General features: G+C 41.1%; 1 protein-coding gene across 1 annotated transcript in view; it reads right to left on the bottom strand.

Moving 5' to 3' along the window:
• Positions 1–1943: 1943 nt before the first annotated feature.
• The window catches only part of jak1 (Janus kinase 1), a 37038-nt gene continuing 17281 nt past the window's right edge, over positions 1944–21700 (bottom strand). The window contains exons 10-25 of the mRNA XM_041936151.1: positions 21086–21200; positions 18385–18583; positions 14829–14938; positions 13795–13947; positions 13504–13591; positions 13282–13409; positions 12978–13116; positions 9921–10072; positions 9626–9776; positions 8792–8880; positions 8244–8436; positions 7265–7389; positions 5895–6067; positions 5457–5574; positions 4701–4811; positions 1944–4328 (exon numbers count right to left, since the gene is read on the bottom strand). Coding sequence (XP_041792085.1) covers positions 4209–4328; positions 4701–4811; positions 5457–5574; positions 5895–6067; positions 7265–7389; positions 8244–8436; positions 8792–8880; positions 9626–9776; positions 9921–10072; positions 12978–13116; positions 13282–13409; positions 13504–13591; positions 13795–13947; positions 14829–14938; positions 18385–18583; positions 21086–21200 — 2164 coding nt within the window. The 3' untranslated portion in view covers positions 1944–4208. The remainder of the gene's footprint in view (positions 4329–4700; positions 4812–5456; positions 5575–5894; positions 6068–7264; positions 7390–8243; positions 8437–8791; positions 8881–9625; positions 9777–9920; positions 10073–12977; positions 13117–13281; positions 13410–13503; positions 13592–13794; positions 13948–14828; positions 14939–18384; positions 18584–21085; positions 21201–21700) is intronic.

Here is a 21700-nt window from a genome sequence, read left to right as displayed (position 1 = left end):
TAAATGAGTCGGCAAGTGGCTGTGACCTGTGCCAAACAGCTGGTTCAGCTCCTGTGATGGAGCATTCAGAAGCCGCCACGGCTTTCCACCCGCAAGACAAATGTCAGCTTTTCTTACTGTCTGAGTTTGACACAACAGGTGACCAGAATGTCTCTGCAGACTGGTCAGTTTACAAGCCCCTGCAGGATGTAAATAAGAAAAGCCAGGAATAAATCCCACGGTTTGTTCTTGTTAGCAGCCATCAGATGTTCATTCTTCACCTTGGAGGTGGTGTTTTGGTGTCTGTTGAGGCCCTCTTTTCTGTGAACAGATTAGTTCTGGTGTTTCACAACCAGCTGATTGTGTCTTTATTCTGGTTTTCTTTCAGTTTCTTCGACCTTTCAGTCTGTGGTTTTGTTTTTAGGGAAATGAAAGTGTTCATATAGATAAGATCCTCATCTAGATGTGGAGTTTCCCTGAGTCTGAGCGCAGCGTAATGTCATATGGGAAGAAGGTCTTGACACTTTTTGCCGTTTCATCACGTCACCTACATGTTTCTCATTGCTGCCGTGCGTTTGGTAATACGAGCTTAGTTTGGTTTCACAGGTGATTCTGTGCCTGCGCCTGTGTTACAAGCCCCGAACGATCAGCTTTTGTTAATGCACCTTACATGTCTGGTTGAAAACCTTTGAAAAGAGCCTCTAATCCCGTTTGTTTTTGTTGTGTTTCTAACTGAGGACTCCTTCAGATACCTGCCATGCTCAGACGTGGATACTGATACTTCTTTTTTTCCAAATGCTTGGAATTTAAATGCAATATTATCTTTAAAACTGCCTCCCACAGTAACAGTATGGCAGAAACAAATAGTTTTACAGCTGGGGAAGGAGACATTTTTTTTACTTGTGTGGTTATTTACCTTTGCAGAATATCAGAGACTTTTTTTATTGGGGAATGTTGTGTGTTCCTGAGCGGTTGGGCTGATAGAGAAAAGGTTGGATCTCTTATTTTTCTGTGCCTCTCTGTGCCACCAACTAGACGTGACGTCCTCATGATGATTGTACACAAAGGGGCCCGGTTCCCCTTCGGTAACACAGCACAAGCAAAGCCCGCTCACACACACTGTTCTGGAGTCTGGTGTAACGCTGGGACCCTGTTAGCGAGCCGGCTGCAGTTTGTTGCAGTTCAGGACAGATTGTGTTTCTGTGTAAATGCAGCCTCGGCTTATTTTTGTTGGACTTTTAGTTGATAGAAATATGATATTAAAATGCAGTTGTTTTACTTTTAGAGTTCATTTACATCAGAACAGAAAACTTTATTTGTGGTCTCTATAGTTGTGGATTTTTTGTTTGTTTGTAGTGTTAACACCAACACGGCTCAATCACTTCAGGTTCAAATCCAGATTTTTCTGTTCTTGTGTAAACGAAGCCTCCTCTAAGCTTCAGTGCGTTGCCATTGTACCAGTATGTATTCTGCATATTACACAAGGTCATTGGTGAGGCTGGACTTTGCAATAGTGAATGACTGTGTGTGTGCGTGTGTGTGTTGATTACAAAGCTTTGCAATACTCAAATATTTCAGATTTTTTGACACATTTTAAAGGCTGTAGATAAATCTAGTTTTGCTGTGCTTCTTGCTTTGTAAACAGGTTTTTGCTTTTTAAGTATGTGGATTTTCGTCTGACCTGAATTATACTGTAGATTTTGCAAAATTTTATATCACACTGACATTGCTATTGTTTTACTGTGAATAAGGTATTTCTAGAGCAATTTTAGCATGCCTACTTACAACTGTAATATATAGAACAAACAGTTTCCAGTAGTTAATAATATATTGCATTTGGACTGACACAGAAAGAACACGACACTGATTTTATTTATTTTTTCATTGTGTATTTATGGATACTTTTACTTTACATGAATCATACTTTCTGTCTTATTTTTTTTTGAAAAATATATATATATTTCTTTTCTCTTATTTTGAGCAGAAGGAATTGTCTTTTACATTCCTAAATAAAATGTGGACTGAAGCGCAACTTTGTCTTGACTTTTGTCTCTTTCTTTTTTTTTTGCCTTTGTGCCAACAGTCACAGTAAAAGCCACAGTACAGTTGCAATGAGTAAACTGACCATTTCTGAAATCATGATAATGTCTGACTGGGCGAGACGGCTCTCCTGATGGATTTAAGACCGTACCCCCCCTGCTCAAACTGTTTGACATACATACATACATACAGATAAAATACACTTCCATAATAGTTCAGGCATATTGGAGGATTAAAAAGGAAATGATAAAAATAAAATGCACATACGTAGTTCTGAACGTTATGTCAACAAGAGAAATTATACTTTTCAGAACAAATGAACAACAAATGAGTGCCATGTGTATAATCAGCGGATTATTCAATCACTACAAATCCTGTTTACTATCTAAGTCCTTCCATATATACTCAGCAACAATGGCAATTGGCTCTTCTTTTTTGCAATATTATGTAAAGTATACAGACATTTTATCAAGTATTTGTGGCCTTTACAGATTTGAAGTTAAATGTAAAGCTACAAAGAGAATTGAGGGAAAAGTGAAGTGATGCTGCCCTCAAGTGTCTCTCACTGGTACTCATCTTAATCTCTCACTCCACAACTAACACCAGTGCTGGATACTTGAGGACATAAGTGGACTAATTGGATGCATACAGGCTCTTATTAACGATCCGCTACATTATTTGATGAACTGAACTCAGATTCTAAACAGATCCACCTCAAACAATCAGGCGGCCTGACAAATCTCAAGACTGGATCTGACGCAGTGTAAAAGATGATTTTTCCTTCCTGGTGGATGAAACCACATGAAAGGAGATTAGAGAGCCATAATCTGTAAAAGAAAAAATGTTTTCTCTTCCTGAACGTATTCTCACTGGTGTCTGGTTACAGTGCGTAAGTCAAGCATTTGATGTATTACTATAATTACATACTTATTAAAATGCAGGTACAAATAAGGACTAATTCATTTTTGATTAATCTGTGCATTATTTTCTTGATTAACTGCTCTATAAAATGTCTGAGATTAATAAAAAGGTCCATCACAGTTTCCTGTTTAGTCCAACCAAGTCTAAAACAAAGGAAAGCAGAGAACCCTCACAGCTGTGAAGCTAAAATCAATGAACGTTTGGCCTTTTAGCCTGAAAATGGCTGAAGCAATTAAACCATCTTTCAGCCTCTACAAGAATGACGCAGTGAGAGGACTGTCGCTGACTGACTGCTGGCATCTGCACGTGAGCAGAAAATCCAAACGTTTAGCACACATCATGTCACAGCTCCCTAAAAGGAATAATGTGTCTATGAGGGAGTCTATGAAACAAATGGCAGTGGCACAAACAGTGAAAAACCACATCATCATCATCTGTGTTATTGCCCGTGTCCCAGCGTCTCCATCCCGTCCATCCGAGCAACTCTCGTGATTCATCGGCGATCCACTCCGTCACAAAGAACGCCACACATCCGTTTGGCTGTGTGAGCGCTGAACAGTTCCTTTCTCTGCGCTGATTCCACCGTTCAAGGTTCCATGAATGAGAGCGACATCGGCCATCAGTCCACACAGAGGCTGAATGGTTATGTGACCGCACCGTTGCCGGTCCGACTCCAGCCGGGGGACCTTTGCTGCATGTCCTGACTCTCGGTCTCTCCACAATTTCTGTCTGTGTCTTCACCCCACTCCGTCCAACAAAGGCGAAAGATGCCCATAAAATATCTTTAAAAAGTCCACACAATTATAAGGCAGCACATCGTATGAGCCATGTGTCCACATGAGTTTTCTTGCAATGCAGAGAGCGAAGTCTGTTAGATACACTCGGAAGTCCTTGGTAAGATACACGGTCATATTAAGCAAGGGGCGAAGGCTACAAGATTCAACGAGACTGACTGGTTTCATCCAAAAAACTCGGCTCAAATGATGAAACATCAGAATAATACGAGAAATACGAGAGCATCAAATGAAAATGTTAGAAATATGCCAGAGTAAAACGAGTTGATGAGGACTAAAGTTCTTACTAACAAAGTTGTGGAAGGTTTATATGCGAGAATGAAGGAGCTTTGGCTGAAGCTCTCGTCCTTCTCGACTGTCTCTGTGAAGCTGCAGAAGCAGATGCTGATCTGGGGTAAGTTTTGAGGTCCGCATCTTTTCCCTGGTCGGCCCGCTGAGTCGCCTTCACTCCCGGAGCCTCCGCCGGTTTGATGTTTAAAGGTCGTTTTGTGGTTGGAGCTGTTGCTGCATGTTGCTCAGTTCCTCGATCAGGCGACTGAAGGTGATCCTCTTGTCGGGCATTTGCTCCCAGCACTTGCGCATCAGCTCGTACACCTGTTGAACATGAATTTTGTTAAACTGCGGCATAAAATGTTAAACCTGACAGAGAGATCAGCTACAGATGCAACATGTGTCGCCTGCAGGTGTTAAACTGCAGCAGCTTTTACTTTCTTTGCCCGCAGTGGGAGAGATCAACATGTTTACATCTGCGGGTACAAACTGCTGCTGCTTTAACTTTCCTTCCCTCTAGGTGGCGCAGGTTAGTGCATGTCATGTTTTGCACTACTAATGCTCCATAGTTAAAGTAGTCTTTCCTTCTGTGTTCTTTCCATTTGTTTCGTAAATACAGACCATACTTTAGAACATGCCGAGGAAAACCTGCGTCTGTGTCATTATTGTGTCGGTACAGAGAAGACAGTTTCTTACAAGCTCAGGACAGCCGTCAGGACGTGGCAATCTCCTCCCTTCTGTCAGCACCTTCACCAACCGGATGACAGTCATCTGACCGTGAGTCCGACCAATCATACCGAGGAAGAGCTGCGTGGGCGAAGACAAGGACGGGTTACAAAAGAAACCATGTACAGCACTGTTCAATGCTGGCTCTATTTTTATTCAGACGTGAAACACCTGAGAAAACGAGCTAAAGACAGTGACGAGTGCAGCTACAACGGCTTTTCCTTTTTAGCTTCTGTTACATCAGGTCCTTTCAACAGGTCTCATTTTTAACATTCGCTTGACCCGTGCAGGTTTTTAATGACTGATTGTCTTCCAGTAATGGTTACAGGTCAGTCAGGATAACAGTGGCAGCTAAAAGCCTGATGTAAATCAAAGATCTTCATGATAAACTAAGCTCTTTAGTGCTGGCACAGGCTGCAGTTTGGACACAGCTCCTGGTGGAGTCTGTCGTCTGCTGCTCTGGCCAAAGACCAACACCATCTGCCACATACAAATGACTGTGTGTGTGTGTGTGTGTGTGTGTGTGTGTGTGAGAGAGTGTGTGTGTGTGTGTGTGCGTGAGACAGAGAGGGAGAGATAAATTCAGTTCCTTATTTCTGTACTGACTGGTACAGTATGGGTTATTAACTGTGTAATCATTATCCAAGCTTCCAGTGATAAAGGATCAGAAGTGTTTCTGGAACACCTGAGTGAGCGTGAGGACGATAAGAGGAGTGCAGCACTGACCATCATCGGGCTCTTGGAGGAGTCGCAGTAGGTGATGAGTTCGTACATCGTGACCCCAAAGGACCAAACGTCCGAAGCAAGGTAGAACTTACAGTGAGTCAGACACTCTGGAGCGTACCTGAAAAACAAAGTGCTCCAGCATGAATACTTCAGTTGTTATCAGGCGGTTTTATTGCACCTGCAGGTTAATATCAAACGCAGCATGTTGTTCCTGAAATGTACTGCTTTAATGGTTTTTATACAGTGTTGCACACCTTCAGATGCAGTACGAGCTGCAGAGAGAAACAGCAACAACACACCACAGAATCACAGAACTCTCCAAACCAGCCAACAGAGACGATCTCTTCTATTTACTGCATATTGTCTCTTTTAACAATAAGATCTCAGCTTTCACAGTCGAGCCAGACGTTTCCAGCTGCTTCCCTCCTCTCGACTCACCAGAAAACAGGGCTGTCGTTCTCGTCTTTGACCGTGTAATATCCGTCATTGTCCTTGATGCTCTTGGTGAGGCCGAAATCTCCGATCTTCACCGTCCTCTCGTTCTCCACCAGCACATTTCGGGCGGCCAGGTCCCGGTGGATGTAATTTTGAGATCCCAGATAGTCCATTCCCTAAAAAAAACAAACAAACAGGGTCACTGTTCAACGGGTTCAGAGCAGCCAGTATTTATTTAGATTTATGAGGCATCATCCATTCATTCTAACACTTGATGCACCTGCCAGCCATGTGGGTTAAATGTAAATGACTGCTCAACAGTTCCTCATTACGGCACTGTGTTCACACCATACTGACACTTTATACTACTGCTATGCTAATACTATACTCACTAGTACTGTACATAAATATTCTTCTGCATTGGCTTCACCTGCTTACTCACCTGGTTACTAACAGTTTGCATCTCGGCATATGTATACTAACTTTACTACCGTGTTCAAGCTTTGTATACAGTGAAGTACTTTTACATCAATGCAACCAACAACAACCATTTGAAGGTTCCTGTTCATACCTTTATCAAAACATTTGACAATCGCATGACTACGGCTTTGGAAGGTAGTTCACCACCAGAATCTAAACAGGAAGTGTTAAAAGATCCAAAATGGTTTGAGTGTGTGTGCTAAAATAACCTTATTTACCTGCGTAGTGGTCAAGTGTTAAATGCTAAAGGCTAACGTCTTGTATTTTACTGTTGCCAGTTAAATATGAATGAAGGATGAAGAAGTGCCTGATGGTACAACCCTGATTCCAGAAGAAAGCTTGAACGTTGTGCAAAACATAAATAAAACAGAGTGTGATCATTTCCTAATCCCTTTTCACATATACTCAATTGCAAACAGTACAGAGACAATATATTTAATGTTTTACCTCATCTGATTCAGTATTTTTTGTAAATATCTGCTTATTCTGAATCTGGTGCAGCAACACGTTTTAAACAAGTTGGGACAGGAGCAACTAAAGACTGGGAAGTTAAAGAAAGCTCCAAAAACACCTGTTTGGATCATTCCACAGGTAAACAGGTTGATTGGTAACAGGTGATAGTATCATGGTTGGGTGTGAAAGGAGCATCCTGGAAAGGCTCAGTCATTCACAAGCGAGGATGGAGCGAGGTTCATCACTTTGTGAACACATGATTGTATAAAGGAGATTAATACATGGACTCAGGAACACTCTGTAAAACCAGTGTTGGTAAGTTTGTTTACAAATGATTGCATTCTGTGTTTATTTACGTATTACACAGCGGCCCAACTGTTCTGGAATCAGGGACGGACCAGCTGGTCTCATGATACAGCCTTGTGAAAAGGAAGCTTTACCTTGCATATCTGGATAGAGTAGCTGAGCAGGGTGCTGAGGCTGGTATCCTTTTTGTGTCTGGGTAGATACTCCTTCAAACTGCCCAGTGGAACGTACTCCATGATCAGTTTAATGGCCTGACCACCTGCAAGCACAGTTACACATGAACAGACACAAATTCATCAGTAGAAATTGTGTGTTAATATAGAGAGAGATTCCGTGTGTGTGTGTGTGTGTGTGTGTGTGTGTGTGTGTGTAAACGCTAACCCCAGTTTGTGCCTCTCATGTATTACCTTTACATTTAAGTCTCAGAGCTAAGTATTCGCTTCTCTAAAAAAATAATGATTGGATCTTTGAACAGCCCAGGAGGCTGTTTAAGATCTTACTGCTGCTCTGAAGGTATTTTGAGATACATCAAAGACTCTTCTAACCATCTGGATGAAAAAATATTCTGTTCACTGCACGATAAAAAAGATTTTCAACCTGTTTCCCAAGTTGTGCCTCTTCTTCCTAACCCAAACAAAGATGGCAGCTGGAAATGACATATCTCCTTATTCAATTAGCTTGAACGAAAATGAAAGATGTTGTTACCAGTTATATTGTCAGGGCTGATCTGCAATAGCAATATATTCTCCTTATGTTAGTGACCCAACTTGGAAAATGGGTTCAAGACCTTTTTTCTGTGCTGTGGATGGAATATTTTATTATCCAGGTGTATGCTTATTCAGGTCTGTGTGCATAACACTGGTTCCTGGTAAGGTACACTCCAAATTACTGAAACACCTGCCTAGAATTTGAGAATTTAACTAAAGACACATTATGTGACTCCTGCCCTTACAGGCCACACTGCCCATCTCTACATAAACTCTTCAACAAGGAGCACATCACGTTAAGACTGCATGTACGCTATACCTGGATTAAAAATATACAACCTCCAACTGAATCAAGGTTTGTTAGTGCTTGCGTGTTTTTGTGTATGCACTCCATCTTCCATCTTACCTTCCTCTTGACAAATGCCCTTGTATTTGACAATGTTTTCATGGTAGAGTGCCTTCAAGATGTCGATCTCACGCGCGAGGTTGGTGCTCTGCTCCTCCCGGTTCTCAGGCTTTAGTGACTTCACTGCCACCTGCTCACCCGTTTTATCCCCCCGAGGATCATAGCGACACAGCTCCACCTTGCCAAAGTGGCCCTGCATGACAAACATGGGAGAGATTTAAATTAGTTGGACAATCAAGAACAAGTTATAGTCTACTTCCTGTGTGGGACCAGTTGTTTCTTATCTGTAGATAATATTGTCTGTATCTTGTTAAATCCATACAGCTGGTTTTAGGTCATGGATCATACTGGCTGTGGCATTTTGTAATAGTAGTAAGAGGAACTGACCCGTTTAATAGGAGGCCATGCTCACTAAAGTACCACAGTACAAAATGCACTTAAGGTAATTATAGATTAATACAAAACATCTACCCATGTATGTAAACTAGATGCTGAAGTTGTATAATTTGTGCATTTGGGAAAGCATAAAAACAGCAGGAACAGCGTACCTCTCCCAGATCTCGGACCTTCTTCAGGAATCTCTTCTCAAACACAGTTGGGTCCACCTCTGGTGTAGGTTTGGGTTTGATATATGGATCTGACAGATGGAAAAAGAAATGCAGCTCGAGTTGGGTAAGACATGTCTTTTCTTCAACGTAAGCGCACTTGCATCATAGGAAGTCCATTGTGGTTGGCAGTGTCAAAGTTTTCTCCAGAATTTGCTGTGGTTATATAACCGTCCTCTTGTTCTGGTTTCCACAGCAGTAGCCTTTATAGGTGCGACTTGTATTAGACCAATATTCTAGTTAAGGTGATTTTGTAGATGTCCTGGGATTTTAATTTAAAGTAGTCAAGGGATATTAACCTGAAGCTTTAATAGGGCTGAAAGTTTGCAGTATCAAATTCTGGCCAGCAGGTGGAAGAACAGAGTCTATTATGTTGCCTTGGGGCCCAGCTGAGGGGCAGATCAGTGATAATGCACCTAGTGAACTTCCTCATGAACATCTGAGCTGAGTAAACAACTCTCGCTCTCTTTGCACTGCACTGTACTAGACTGGTGCCAGGTGAGATACAAAACATGCAAAGCATTCAGATCGTATTCCAACTGTTAACAACAGCCTTGAATGTTTGAACCTGTAGCTGCTTTTCAGCCTGTTCTTCAGTGTGCGCTCAATTCTAACATGTTTTGGGAAACACCCAAAAGGCAGAAAAGGCCGACGCAGTAGCAATAAGCACTCAAAGCCAAGAGACAAAAAGAGGTTTCACTTCACACATCTGACAACCACATTATATGAGAACACCTAACATACAATGTGGAGTAGATGAGTTCCCCTCATACGTACTCTTTTCCTCTAGCATGTCTATGTCTCTGACGATAGCCCTGAAGAAAGGTCTCTTCTTGGGGTCGTAGTTCATGCAGTCGGTCATCAGTTCAGCCAGCTCTCTGCAGTCTGGGGTGGCCAGCTGGCATTCTGTTTCATAAAACCTCTCCTTCTGCACAGCACAAATACAAAAAGGACCAAAAAAAAAAGAGCAGGACAGCTGTCAGATTTGAAATAAAAGAGGCGTGGCATGAGTTCAGATGGTTGTATGACTATATACGGTCATTGCTGTACAAAGTTCTTGCATGTGCTTTACCTCTGTGAGTTTCTTCTCTTTGAGGGGAACCTCTCCATCATAGCAGATCTCCCACAGGGTGGTACCAAAGCCCCACTTGTCAGCGGCGACGCTCAGGGAAGACACACTCTTCACACACTCCGGAGCGATCCATGGGATACGATGCACACACTCTGCAGAGGCAAACAGAGTCCGCTTCAGCAACTGTACGTCAATTAAGCGCACATTTGCTTCAGTCGGCTGGTGTCTTGGTAAAAACTAAAGATTATTAGTGAAGATGTGTGAAATACAGAACAAGGAAAATATTCTGATGAGTGATGAGACCCTCAGAGGTGAACCTTGCCCTCTTGGATGTGATGGTGGATACCAAGCAGAGAAAACATGTACTCACTGTCTGTCTTACGCACAGACACCTTCAGCAGACAGAAATCATAATAACTGCTAAGTAAGGGATAATGCTTCGCGTCGGACGGTTCACGCCTCCGCGTCGTCCATTCATTTCTGATAATGGACACCTTGAAGGGCATTATCCTGCTTATACCACGGTCACTTACGAAAGAAATAAATATTAAATCAATTATGAATACCTTAATGTTGTTTTTTACCATTAAAATCCTAAGTTTTTCACAAGAAGCGGCTGAGCGGACTATTTAATATCTCTCGTTGTGATGCGTTGCCAAGGTAACCAGCTCTGGCCACAGAACCTGCAGCTCAGTCGGCCTCAGCTCCCTTGAACACAGTGTCGCTAATGATGTTGACGTTTCTTAAGTGTCGATTAATGCCGGCTCTCAAACTCCTAAAACTGGCAACACTGTATTCTCCTCCTTCCTTAGTCGACTGGACAGACGCATAAAACAGTCGCAAAATGTCATTGAGAGTAGTGGCAGTGTAGCTCTCAAAGTTGATGTCCGTGTTTTTCTAGGAAGCTAGGAAGTCTCTTAATGTTTTAACTGCCCATTTCGTGGTTTTCTTCGTGTTCACCTCGTCCTTTTCAACCTCTAAATTGTTCAGTGTCTCCGGTGTCACCTCCTTGTGTCGCATCTCCTTCTTATATTCTCTTCACTCTTTCTCTTCTGCTGCATCTCAGTCTTCAAAATGATCAAATTCACCAAACAGGTTAAATGAAACTATAAAATCACTCGTTTTGTCTACTGTCTTGCCGTTGTGATAAATAAACTGTGAAATAACGTATGTTAATGTATGTTCTGAGCTTCTGTTGCCACGGTTACCAACTAGCGTTTGAGCCAGCGCAATAATTTGGAACAATCAGGCTATTTGACCGAAACTTCTTTTATAGGTGTCCTATAACACTTTTTAACGGACACCCTGCAGCCAATCAGAATCAAGTATTCACCCAGACCATGGTATAAACTGTATTAAACCATACCGGCTCATCTGGCTCTAACATTTATATTCTGTATTGGCTTTTTAGTCCGAGTCCTACAAAGGCTCTGCCTGACATCTTGTCTGATTCACATTCTTCATATATGTTTGCTTTTAGTTTGCTAATATTCTCATTCTTTTTCTACATATCATAATTTTGTTTTGTATTATTGTTGTTTCTCTTTATATATGGCATCCATTGCATGTCTGTCTAGGATCCCTCTGATCTTCTGGATGTTGTTCTTCCTGAGGTTAACTCCCTTTGTCTACCGTTGGAGGTTTTTGTGTAGTTTTTTTCTTCTCTCTGATCTGAAACTTGTCATTTTGTGTTATCTAAACAAAAACTGCCTTGAGCATCTTTATTCATCTTTATCTATAATCCTGTTCTTTAAAGAAATTGTCAAATTAAGAACAGTATTTGGAAGTACTGGTTGGGTCTGAGCTAACATATTCTCACCATGCTACAAATACTGGAACCATTATTAAAATACAGTACCACTCTGACAGGCTGATTGAACGGGCAGAAGGCTTAAAATGTTGACTGATTGCATCCCCTGAATCTAGAAAAAAACCTTGGCATCGGCTGTCTGAAATATATTACTCTGACAGGAAGACAGGCTAACTGATTGGCTGACCTCCAAGGTTGGCTTTTTGGCTCCACAAATCCATAACATCAGAGGAAGGGTGTATGTTAGTAAGTGCATGCAGCTCAGACTGGCACACAGGATGACTGACTGGTGGGAAACAGGAGGAGGAGAAACGAGGGGAAGTAGTGGAGTAGAGTAGTGGAGGGGCTGGATGGGGAGAAGGGGGAAGATGGAGACAGAAGTGGGAACAGGAAAGCAGATAATTGAGTCTAAAAAAAAAGAAAAAGAGAAAAAGAAAGACAGTGAGGAAGTGATGAATGGGTTTGAGGGTTTGAGTAAAGTGATCAGACATTGCTGGGAAGCAGGGCAGAGCGCTCCCAGTGGGTTTCTCAGCACTTTATCCACTACATGTTCAATCAAATCTATGTACAAGGACATCAATGTGTAACTGGAAGACTGATTGTTCTGCAAAGTGGTGGAGACAGGAGAAGAAATATTAAGAGTTCTGGAAACAAAGGGGGGGGCATCCCCAGGGGGGTGTAGCGATGGACATTTGCGCAGAAACATTTCCAGCCTGTGCTGTGGTTTGCCAATCCATCTGCACAACCACACTGTGTTATATCACACAACTTCTAGCTCAGACAGACAAACAGAAACATGAGGTGGCCATTTGAGGGGAACCGTGCAATCTGAGAAATGTCCTTGTTGTGCCATCTTCCCTGAACTCAGATCTAGCTTTTATAAAACAAATTACAGTCTGAGGGGGAAATGTGCACAATGCATTTTAAGTATGTGAAAATATGATTCATGTTACTGACAACCTCTGCTTGATGAGAAAGGCTCCTCTTTTTTTTACTTGTTTTTTCTTTTTACTGTTTTTTTTTTTAGAAGAAATGAGGTACGTAAGATGACATTTAAGCAAACAAAACAAAGACAGAAATCCAGCTCTGTGCGGCTGTGGCATTTTCTGCATGTTCATTTACAGCTGACTGGAAAGTTATTTGTGGAAGTTATTTTGAAATTTTCCATGGTACTTATATTCTAAACAGTTAGGTTTCACTTTTAGTAACCCTGAGAGAGCAAGAGAGTATGTGTACTTTGTACTCACCCTCTCTAGTGAGTACTGTGATTGGTATTCCTGGGTCGCTGAGCTTGATGAAGGGCCCTCCTTCATCAGTTCCCAGTCCGTCCCTGGCCAGCAGGATGTTTTTAGCACACACAAAGCCATGGACCAGCTTTTTGTCCTCCTACACAAGATACAACAAATCTTTTACCTCACAATCAATAGAGCAAATATAAGGATTATGTTGATAAAACTGACTTAACATGGTGCAGGTAATTCCATGGATACATACAGGACTTTAATGCCTACATTCCTATAGTTTGTGTTTACATGTGTTTTCCTGTCTCACCAAGTAGCTGAGGGCTGCAGCCAGCTGCTTGGCCACCTGGAACTTCCAAGGTGTGCTGAGCGGGCTCTGCTGTCTCCTCATAAACACATCCAGTGGTCCTCGCTGGACAAACTCCTCAACCATGATATCTGTTAAACAGAAGCACAGAGAGAACATCAGGTTTTATAAAGAGACCCACACACTCATTCCTGTGTACACACACAGCTCTCAACATGCACTTACTCTCCTGGTGGCGGACACACACTCCATACAGCAGCACTATGTGTTTGTGGGACACTTGTCGCATCATACTGGCTGTTTCGAAGAAAGCCTGTCAACAGAAAGACACAGATGACTCAATACACAGCACACCACAAACATCTTCATGGTCTGATTAGACTGTGAAACAACTTACTGATAATAAGTATTTCAGTATAGCTTCCAGTATGGTTAGATGTTACACCACCATGGATGTCTCCATGAGCAGACGTCCATGGTGGTGAACAAGCATCTAGAAAACTGAGTGTCTCTCACCAAGGAGATGTCCCTGTGTCCAGAACCCAGCACCTTCAGGACCACCTTGACCTCCTGAAAAGATGAGTAACCTGCATCTTCCTCCTCCTCACTCTTCACCCTCAGTGTGCCTGAGTATATGTTGGTTCTTGTGCCCAGGCCAAGGTGCTCCTCCTGGTTTAATCAGAGCAGAGACAGCACAGCATTACATAAAATAGTTACCCAGTATCCAAACTGTGTTTACTACAAGAACACCAATTTGAAGACAAATCACATTTTTTCAGCTGAACACACTCTGAAACTTTTTTTAAATCAATGTTTTTCTGCCCAGAGAAAAAGTCTGTTTATTCCATGTGTGCTGCAGGATAAGCAACATCTGCTTGTGCACCCTTCTTTGAAATGAAAAGACAAGAACTAATAGGTAAACAGATATAAGTTCAACTGTGTGCTCTGTGAGGAAAATATGCCAATGTGTAAACCCAGACATAAACTATACACATACATAAGTTTAAAGTTCAAAGAGTCAAAATAATGTCTTCACAGGTCTGATGACACTAGACTGCGTTCATGTTCGAGGGATCCCTTTTACATACTGTAAATTAAGAGAAAAAGGGAAGATTCAATCAGTTATTACCGGTATTACCTATGTGGATTACTGCAAATGTGTGGAAAAAAATAATTATTTGCATACTGTAAAATTGGTGAAAAAACTGTGACAATGCAAATGCAATGGCCTGCAATAATGGCACAATTTTAGAAGCTTATGTCTTGACTAAACTGCGGTATGGTTACAGGCTGTAGTTTGTGGTGGTCCGGTGTTAAGAATCCATTATATTCTACACCCTCATTTACATATATAACATGCAGCACACTGGAAGATTAAAGTGTCACATAAAAAAACATTGCATCTACAATATATTTAAAACGTTGTAACACATTATACTGATTCGCATTTTCATTATTTATTTGGAGAGTTTTTCATCTGCAGACATCCTACGACTGCATTACACAATCTGCGGTACCAATTTAGAGACAGAGAAGATATGAAGGTGCACCTGTTCAATCTCCTCCTTGAGAATGCGATGGAAGCTGAGCTGAGACTCCTGCATCGGCGTCTGAGGAGCTGGAGCTCTCTCTTTAGTGACCACCAGCAAGTTGGATATCTCTGCAAGAAACACACACACGAGTATGATACTGTTTTAGATTCTTCTTTGTCAAAATTGAACTACAGAGAGGTAACCCCTCACAGAGGATGTCATATTTGCTTGTATTGTTGTCATGGTCATGTTATTGTAACACTGTCAACAATTTAGACTGATTTGAATAGTCTGCACTACATTTGCACAACAATAAAAGCAGAAATGATGTTCACACACAGTGAAGTGATCTTGGGTTGAGGTGTCTTTCGCAGCATGCAAGAATGCTACAAATGTATAAACGCTTATATATGCACTGGCATTCAGCATGAAAGTAAAACTGTGTTTACATGTGGTAAAACAAGCTCTCAACAATTACGTCAATGTGGCAATGATGTGAACAGCTATTCAGGTCGGGTTACCATACCGATTCGGTTTAGTTTTTGTATATACAGAGCTTTGTGTGGGTGGATGAAGTCAGAATGTGTCTTTGCATCCGTACTATATGTGTGTGTGTGTGTGTGTGTGTGTGTGTGTGTGTGTGTGTGTTTGTGGGTGTCTAATGTTGTGACAAAACCAGCACACTGTGGTTTAAGGGGGAAAAAGGTATCTGCAACCTTCAGCATCACTGTGAAAGACTGTGAAGAGCACTGTTAAGTAACACGCAATCTGTGTTTTCATGCAAAGCCCTAACACAACATACACCCACACCTACCGTTGACTATTACATGCTGCACTGCACCTACTCTTTAATCCTCTGACACAATCCAAGCCTAACGTTTATCATTTACTCTGAGTCTGGTACCAGGACACACAAGTGCCCACTCTCAAACCATGAAATTTTTCTTTCACCCATCTGCCATCATATAATTACTCTATATTATTTTCAAGTAAAGGCAAACTGCATCATATTCTCAGGATGTAGGCATATCAGTCTGTTATCGCTGCAGCAAGATTGTTGTATAATGCATTATAAATATTTTAACAGGGACAACAATACAGCACTCAAGTCTTTTATCTTTCTCTAAAGCAGACACAGCCCAAACACTGACCCAAAAAAGTCATGCCTTATGATAAAAATCAACACCACACAACCTCAACAAACAAGTACAGCTCAACAAATCCATGCACACATGCAAACATGGCTCCACCTTTCCCTGAGTGAGGTAAACACAAGAGTGTGAGTTTGGCTCCGGAAACCCACATTTACAACTCTCTTCCTCCCTGACACCATTTCACACAGACAGATAGACATGCACATTGTCCATGTCAGCTTCTCCAATCTCAGCTAGTGAGAGACTCAAGAACACGCTCATGCATTTACTGTCAAGAGCAACATCACTCTAAATCTTGCATGGAGGAAAGGTTTTGTTCAGTGACCTCTATAGGTTGAAAGTTTTAAGGCTGTCTCATTTTTAACCCCACCCATGTAACATAACAGGTGTGGTTCACAGCTGGGTGTGGTGACACCCAGCTGAGTTGTAGCATTGCAAAAAGTAGTGCATAGAGAAGTGTTGTACTGCACATGGTGTGGACTGAGGAAGCCAGAGCAAGCAGGAGTTTTAGTCTGCTGTAGCATCTATCTGTTTTAAAAAGTATGAATGCTGCTGAGGGTCAAAGGGCTTTTCTTAAGTATTTGTCGTCGCTTCTTGCAATGAGGACCTTGCAATTAACCGTAGCCATTTGGTGGAAATGGTTTTAAGGAATATGTTTTGTCGACCATCATAACAGACAGATGTCCCAGTTATATAAATCAAGTGTGCACACGCTGCAGAGGGGTCAAAAACAAGCCACTCTGTCCTGATAGCTTTTATATGGACATTTTCAGTATTTATTAATAACGCTGCTTGCTGTAAAACATTAAAATTCATTATATCAATGGAAGGACTCATCTTTTTCTGCAGAAATGGAGGACGCCACTGAAACTTTTGGGAGTTAATTATAATCTGGACTTAAATTTGTAATATGATGGTCATTGTCATTCTCTCTCTTATTGTCATACATCGCCGCATATTACATGCTACTGTACAAGTGTGAATTATTTCTCTGCTAAGCTTGTTTGTGGTGTGGACCAGTCTCACAGCATTGTTTCTGTTCCTGTAATGATCGTGTTTATTGTGTACTGTGTGGTTGTGTATCTGTGTTGAAAACAAAAATTTTATAAACAGAATTTACAAAAACAGTAAAAATACTTAGAGGTGAAGTTGTGTGTGCTACTCATCCTTAAAGGATACCTTTCGTTTTTTACAACCTGGACCTTTTTTCTAGCATTAAATACGGCCATTTACTCACTCAGACAACTTTGGTGGCATTTGGAGTCGTTTTGAAGAAATTAGCCCCAGAGGAGCAGCGCGTATATTCGTATAATGCGAGTACTCGGGGCACCCGTGCGTAGCCTCTATATAATGCATAATCTGCGGTGAAACTCGTTCATATTCCAATATTTTGTTATAATATGCTGGTGCTGTTCCCCTCTGAGCCGGCGGTCGGCTGGTTTAGCTGTAGTTTGGTACAGCTATGGTTCGTTATTGCGTATTCGTAGCCGACCGCCGCAGAGTTAGCCGTGTTGTTGCTGGCAGCGCGTTCGGTAATGACATCATCCACGTCAGAAGCAGTTGTCTAGAGACACCGGATGTTGATAACATGCCACCACGGGCTCAGAGGGGAATAGCACCAGCATATTATAACAAAATATTGGAATATGAACGAGTTTCGCCGCAGATTATGCGTTTATAGAGGCTGCGCATGGATGCCCCGAGTACTCGCATTATACGGATATACACGCCGCTCCTCTGGGGCTAATTTCTTCAAAACGACTCCAAATGCCACCAAAGTTGTCTGGGTGAGTAAATGGGCGTATTTAATGCAAAAAATAAGGTCCAGGTTGTAAAAAACGAAAGTTATCCTTTAAGTTTCTAAACCTTTTTTTATTGCATGCTTTGTGTTGATAACATCTGTTGGCTCTGGCTTGCCAGCATAACACAGCACAGAAGCCACCCTCAATCAAGTACATTAAATGAAATATATGAAATTGTTGCCGTTTATCATCATAGGTTATCGATCATTCTGGTTGGTGTTCTATCCCCCCATGTGTGCACATCTCCCAATGGTGTCTCTCAGAAACTTTTTATCACATCTAATACAGTTCTTATGACACAGCTGCTTTAAAGAGCTTTTTACTGTAGCGAACCCTGCACGGACATAATTCACCAAACTTGTTATAATTCACTCTCTTGCTCTTGGTGTATGTAATAAATGTTTCAGATAAACAGCCACAGAGGTGTGCAGCCAAGAAGAGAGGGTTACTGGTCTTTCCAGTGACTCCTACAGTGGTGACCCTGATTTCGAGCCTTTTCTAGCTCAGTGAATTTTTGGTAACTGTGTGCCTCTCTTTATTGGGTATTGGGTGTTACTGCATGTGCCTTGTAGTTGATCACCATGACACTTTCTATGTCTGTGGCAGGATTAAGTTTACCTCTCGGCTGTGGAGGGCAGCAGTGTAGCAGCTGGAAGTGAAGGTTATCGGTGCGAAGACTTTGGCCCTCCAAGTGCTCCAGAAGCTCCCCAAGAGTGGAACCAACCGTCTGAGTGCCGTACAGGCGGAACCCGTCGGAGGCCACTTCAATCTGGAAGTTCTTATACAGACGCACAGGACGAGAGTCCTTCAGGTCGATCTGGAAGAAGAAGAGAGTTTGTAACTGGGACACAACAAAATGACAAACATGGAGGTACGGGAGACTGAAGGAGAGATCAAATGAGCAACAAAAGTGAAGCAGACAATTTTAGGAGAGAAAAAATCTGAAAAGTAAACATTAATGAGGAGGAGCACGGAAGACCAGAGAGAGTCTCTATGTCCTCTAAGAGTATGCAAGGAAAAATGGAAAAGGGCACTGAACTCATTCAAAGCTGATGTCAGTATCTTAAAAACTAAACAAATGTTGATGTCTAAGATGTCTTAGAGTGTTTATCTTTTGTAGAAACTATAATTATATTTGAAACTGTTTCTCTTTCTTTTCTTTTTCAAAAAACATTTCTACAGCTCTGCTAAAGCTCAAACTACACATGCAAACACCACAGAAATGTGTCACTGCTAAAACACCTCAACATCCTCATCTAAACTGTGTGTAAACAGTGGGTCAGCTTTGTAAATTTTTGTGTGTGGGTGTTTCCACCCATGCAGACTCATACAGCTGCTGCGCACTGTAGTGACCTGCCTTAATCCAAGCATCCTGTAATCCAATATAAAACAAATATTTGGTTTGATGCTCCTGCGTCTCTTTGAGTGTGTCACGCCCTCTGATTGGTGAATATCAGACACAAGGCCATCCCAGGACACCACTGGTATGCCAGTCATTACCTGTCCTAAAAATACACGGTTCATTCATATTGTCTATTACTATAGTCACAGAGCGCTGCTTGTAGGACTAATTTGTTGGTATGACACTATGAGGACAAGGACAGATTGCATAAGAGGATCTGAGCTTACATCAGTTTATCCCTGAAACTATTTTATAGCAGCGAGGCCTGTGGAAATATAACAGACACAAACAACAAAAATGGGTGTGGTTTTGTTTCCAGTCTTTGTTTTTAAACTTATTGCATCTTATAGACGTGATTACACTGAAACTTTTGTCTTTTTATCTTTGTTTCTCAACAGGCACACAACATTCATCTTGGGTTTGCCCTTGGTTACTGAAATAACATTTCAGTTCAATTAAAAAGAATTTTTCAAATAAATTTTCATTTTTTTTCCTTTAAAATCATCTGTAGTCGCACAACAGTCTGTAAGATTTTGTAATCTGAAAATACTTAGAATACTCTGGAAAAGCAATCCACAACTACGTCATTATTTTGACCAAGTTATTAAAAAATACCGACTAGATATGGATGACCCAGTGTTGTAAGAAATTTTAGGGGCCTATCTGTTAGGAGCCTACCTGTCAAAGTTAAACAACGGTATTATATCCAGACCGTATAAGGGCTTTATGACAAAAAAAAAATCATTCCACAGAATATGTCAAAAACAAATGGGAAAATATGGGTAACTGTGAGATTTCGAAGGAGGAATGATACAACTATTGCATCTTTCAATGGAAATGCACCAGCTCACATACATGGAGAGAATTTGGATTAAAGTGTCTAATTAGATTTTGTATTACCCCAAAGCAGAAAGCACACTTTACAGGAGAGGATTCAAGGTGCTGGAGCCTGTGTGGGAGTCAGGATGCAAATCACTGGCATATATTCTGGGAATGTCCAGTAATAAGACCTTTCTGGTCAGAGATACACAAGACATCAGAAAGCATATTTAGTGTGAAAATACCTTTTCAATTCTGTATTTTTATTTTAGGGAAAGCTGATTTTCACCGAGGGCACTTCAACGAATATTTATTTGGCGTTCTGATATCTGTTTTTAAAAAAACATCACTAGGCACTGGCTGCTTCCTGACTCCCCCACACTAGAGGAGTGGAAGGATATAGTTAATGAAGCATAAATAATTACAAAAAAATTACCCTTTCACTTTGCCTACAAATGTACAGATTTATTAAGTTATGGTCAAAATGGGTCTCTTATGTACAACAGTCACAGCCAGATTTTGTGGAGTTAACAAATTGATAGATTTTGTTTTTGTTGCGGTGTTTTTTTGTTTTTTTCCTTCAATGCACAGATTTACTCTCTTGGTCTCCTGCTCATTTTATTTAATTTTATTTTAATTATTTATTTTATTTATATGTCTCCCAACATACCAATGTACATTTCCATTACATTTCCCTCTTTTCAGAATTTAATAGTTGTTAAAATTCTACAGGATGCATACTGTTTAAAAAAAAAAAAAGGATGGATGAGAAGGGAAGGGTGACAAATCCTGCTGTGTATATGTTGTATATTTGATCCTCTCTGTAATTGCAAGGGAAAGCAATTCTGTAATGCTCTCACTTATCCTGTAAATAAAGAATTGAAAAAAAAGAAAATACTTAGAATAATACAATTCTTGTACTACTAATGCATGTACTAATTATAATTTATGAACTGTTTATTCCATAATGAAGCAATGACACACATAATTTCAAGTTTTCCAGAGGTCAACAAAGAAGGGTCAGTTGTTTGTTGTAGGGTCTGATGTTTTGGGAGGGATAAATTAAATACAGCTTCCTAAGGAATAAGTCTACTCTACCTCATTGCAGACAACAGTGATGATGATGTACTGGTAGTCAGTGCAGCTCCAACGCAGGATGTAGGTGCCCTCCTCGTTGCCCTCCTGACGCAGCTTGTGGATGGCATACTCGGTACTGGGGAAGGGAAAACACAATAAATGGGGGCAGTAATGGGGTTCTATCAGAAGCAGATTGAAGGTTTAAAGTTCAATAGAAGCTTCAATGAAAGATGGTGTGTCTGTTGGTATTACTGTTATACTGTTGCATGGTACTAACTTGAAAACACAAACAATAGCAGCTAATTGTTTATTTTTTGGTCGTTATTTAACACCTTTCTGACACATGGCTAAACAGTGCTAGTCAAATAAGAACTAACCAGTAGTCTGTCATTACTGTTGTTTTAGGTGCATGCTCTTTACTCAAAGCAACAATGGCCACGCGTGAATGACACCATCTTTTCCCAAATGCCCTGTTTCACATATAAAACCTTGTAAAAACCATAGTAAGATAGAATACAATGATAACAATGGAACAACAGAGGCTGACAGACATCTGTTTGGTGACTGCACTGATTTCTTAGGAGTAGTGAAAAACAACATTTAGACAAACCCAAAATTGCTATAATGGAAAGGATG

Source organism: Chelmon rostratus, chromosome 4, assembly GCF_017976325.1.
Source record: "Chelmon rostratus isolate fCheRos1 chromosome 4, fCheRos1.pri, whole genome shotgun sequence".
Lineage (NCBI taxonomy): Eukaryota > Metazoa > Chordata > Actinopteri > Chaetodontiformes > Chaetodontidae > Chelmon > Chelmon rostratus.
The sequence above is the reverse complement of the archived record's forward strand: the minus strand, read 5'-3'. Positions and strand labels throughout refer to the sequence as shown.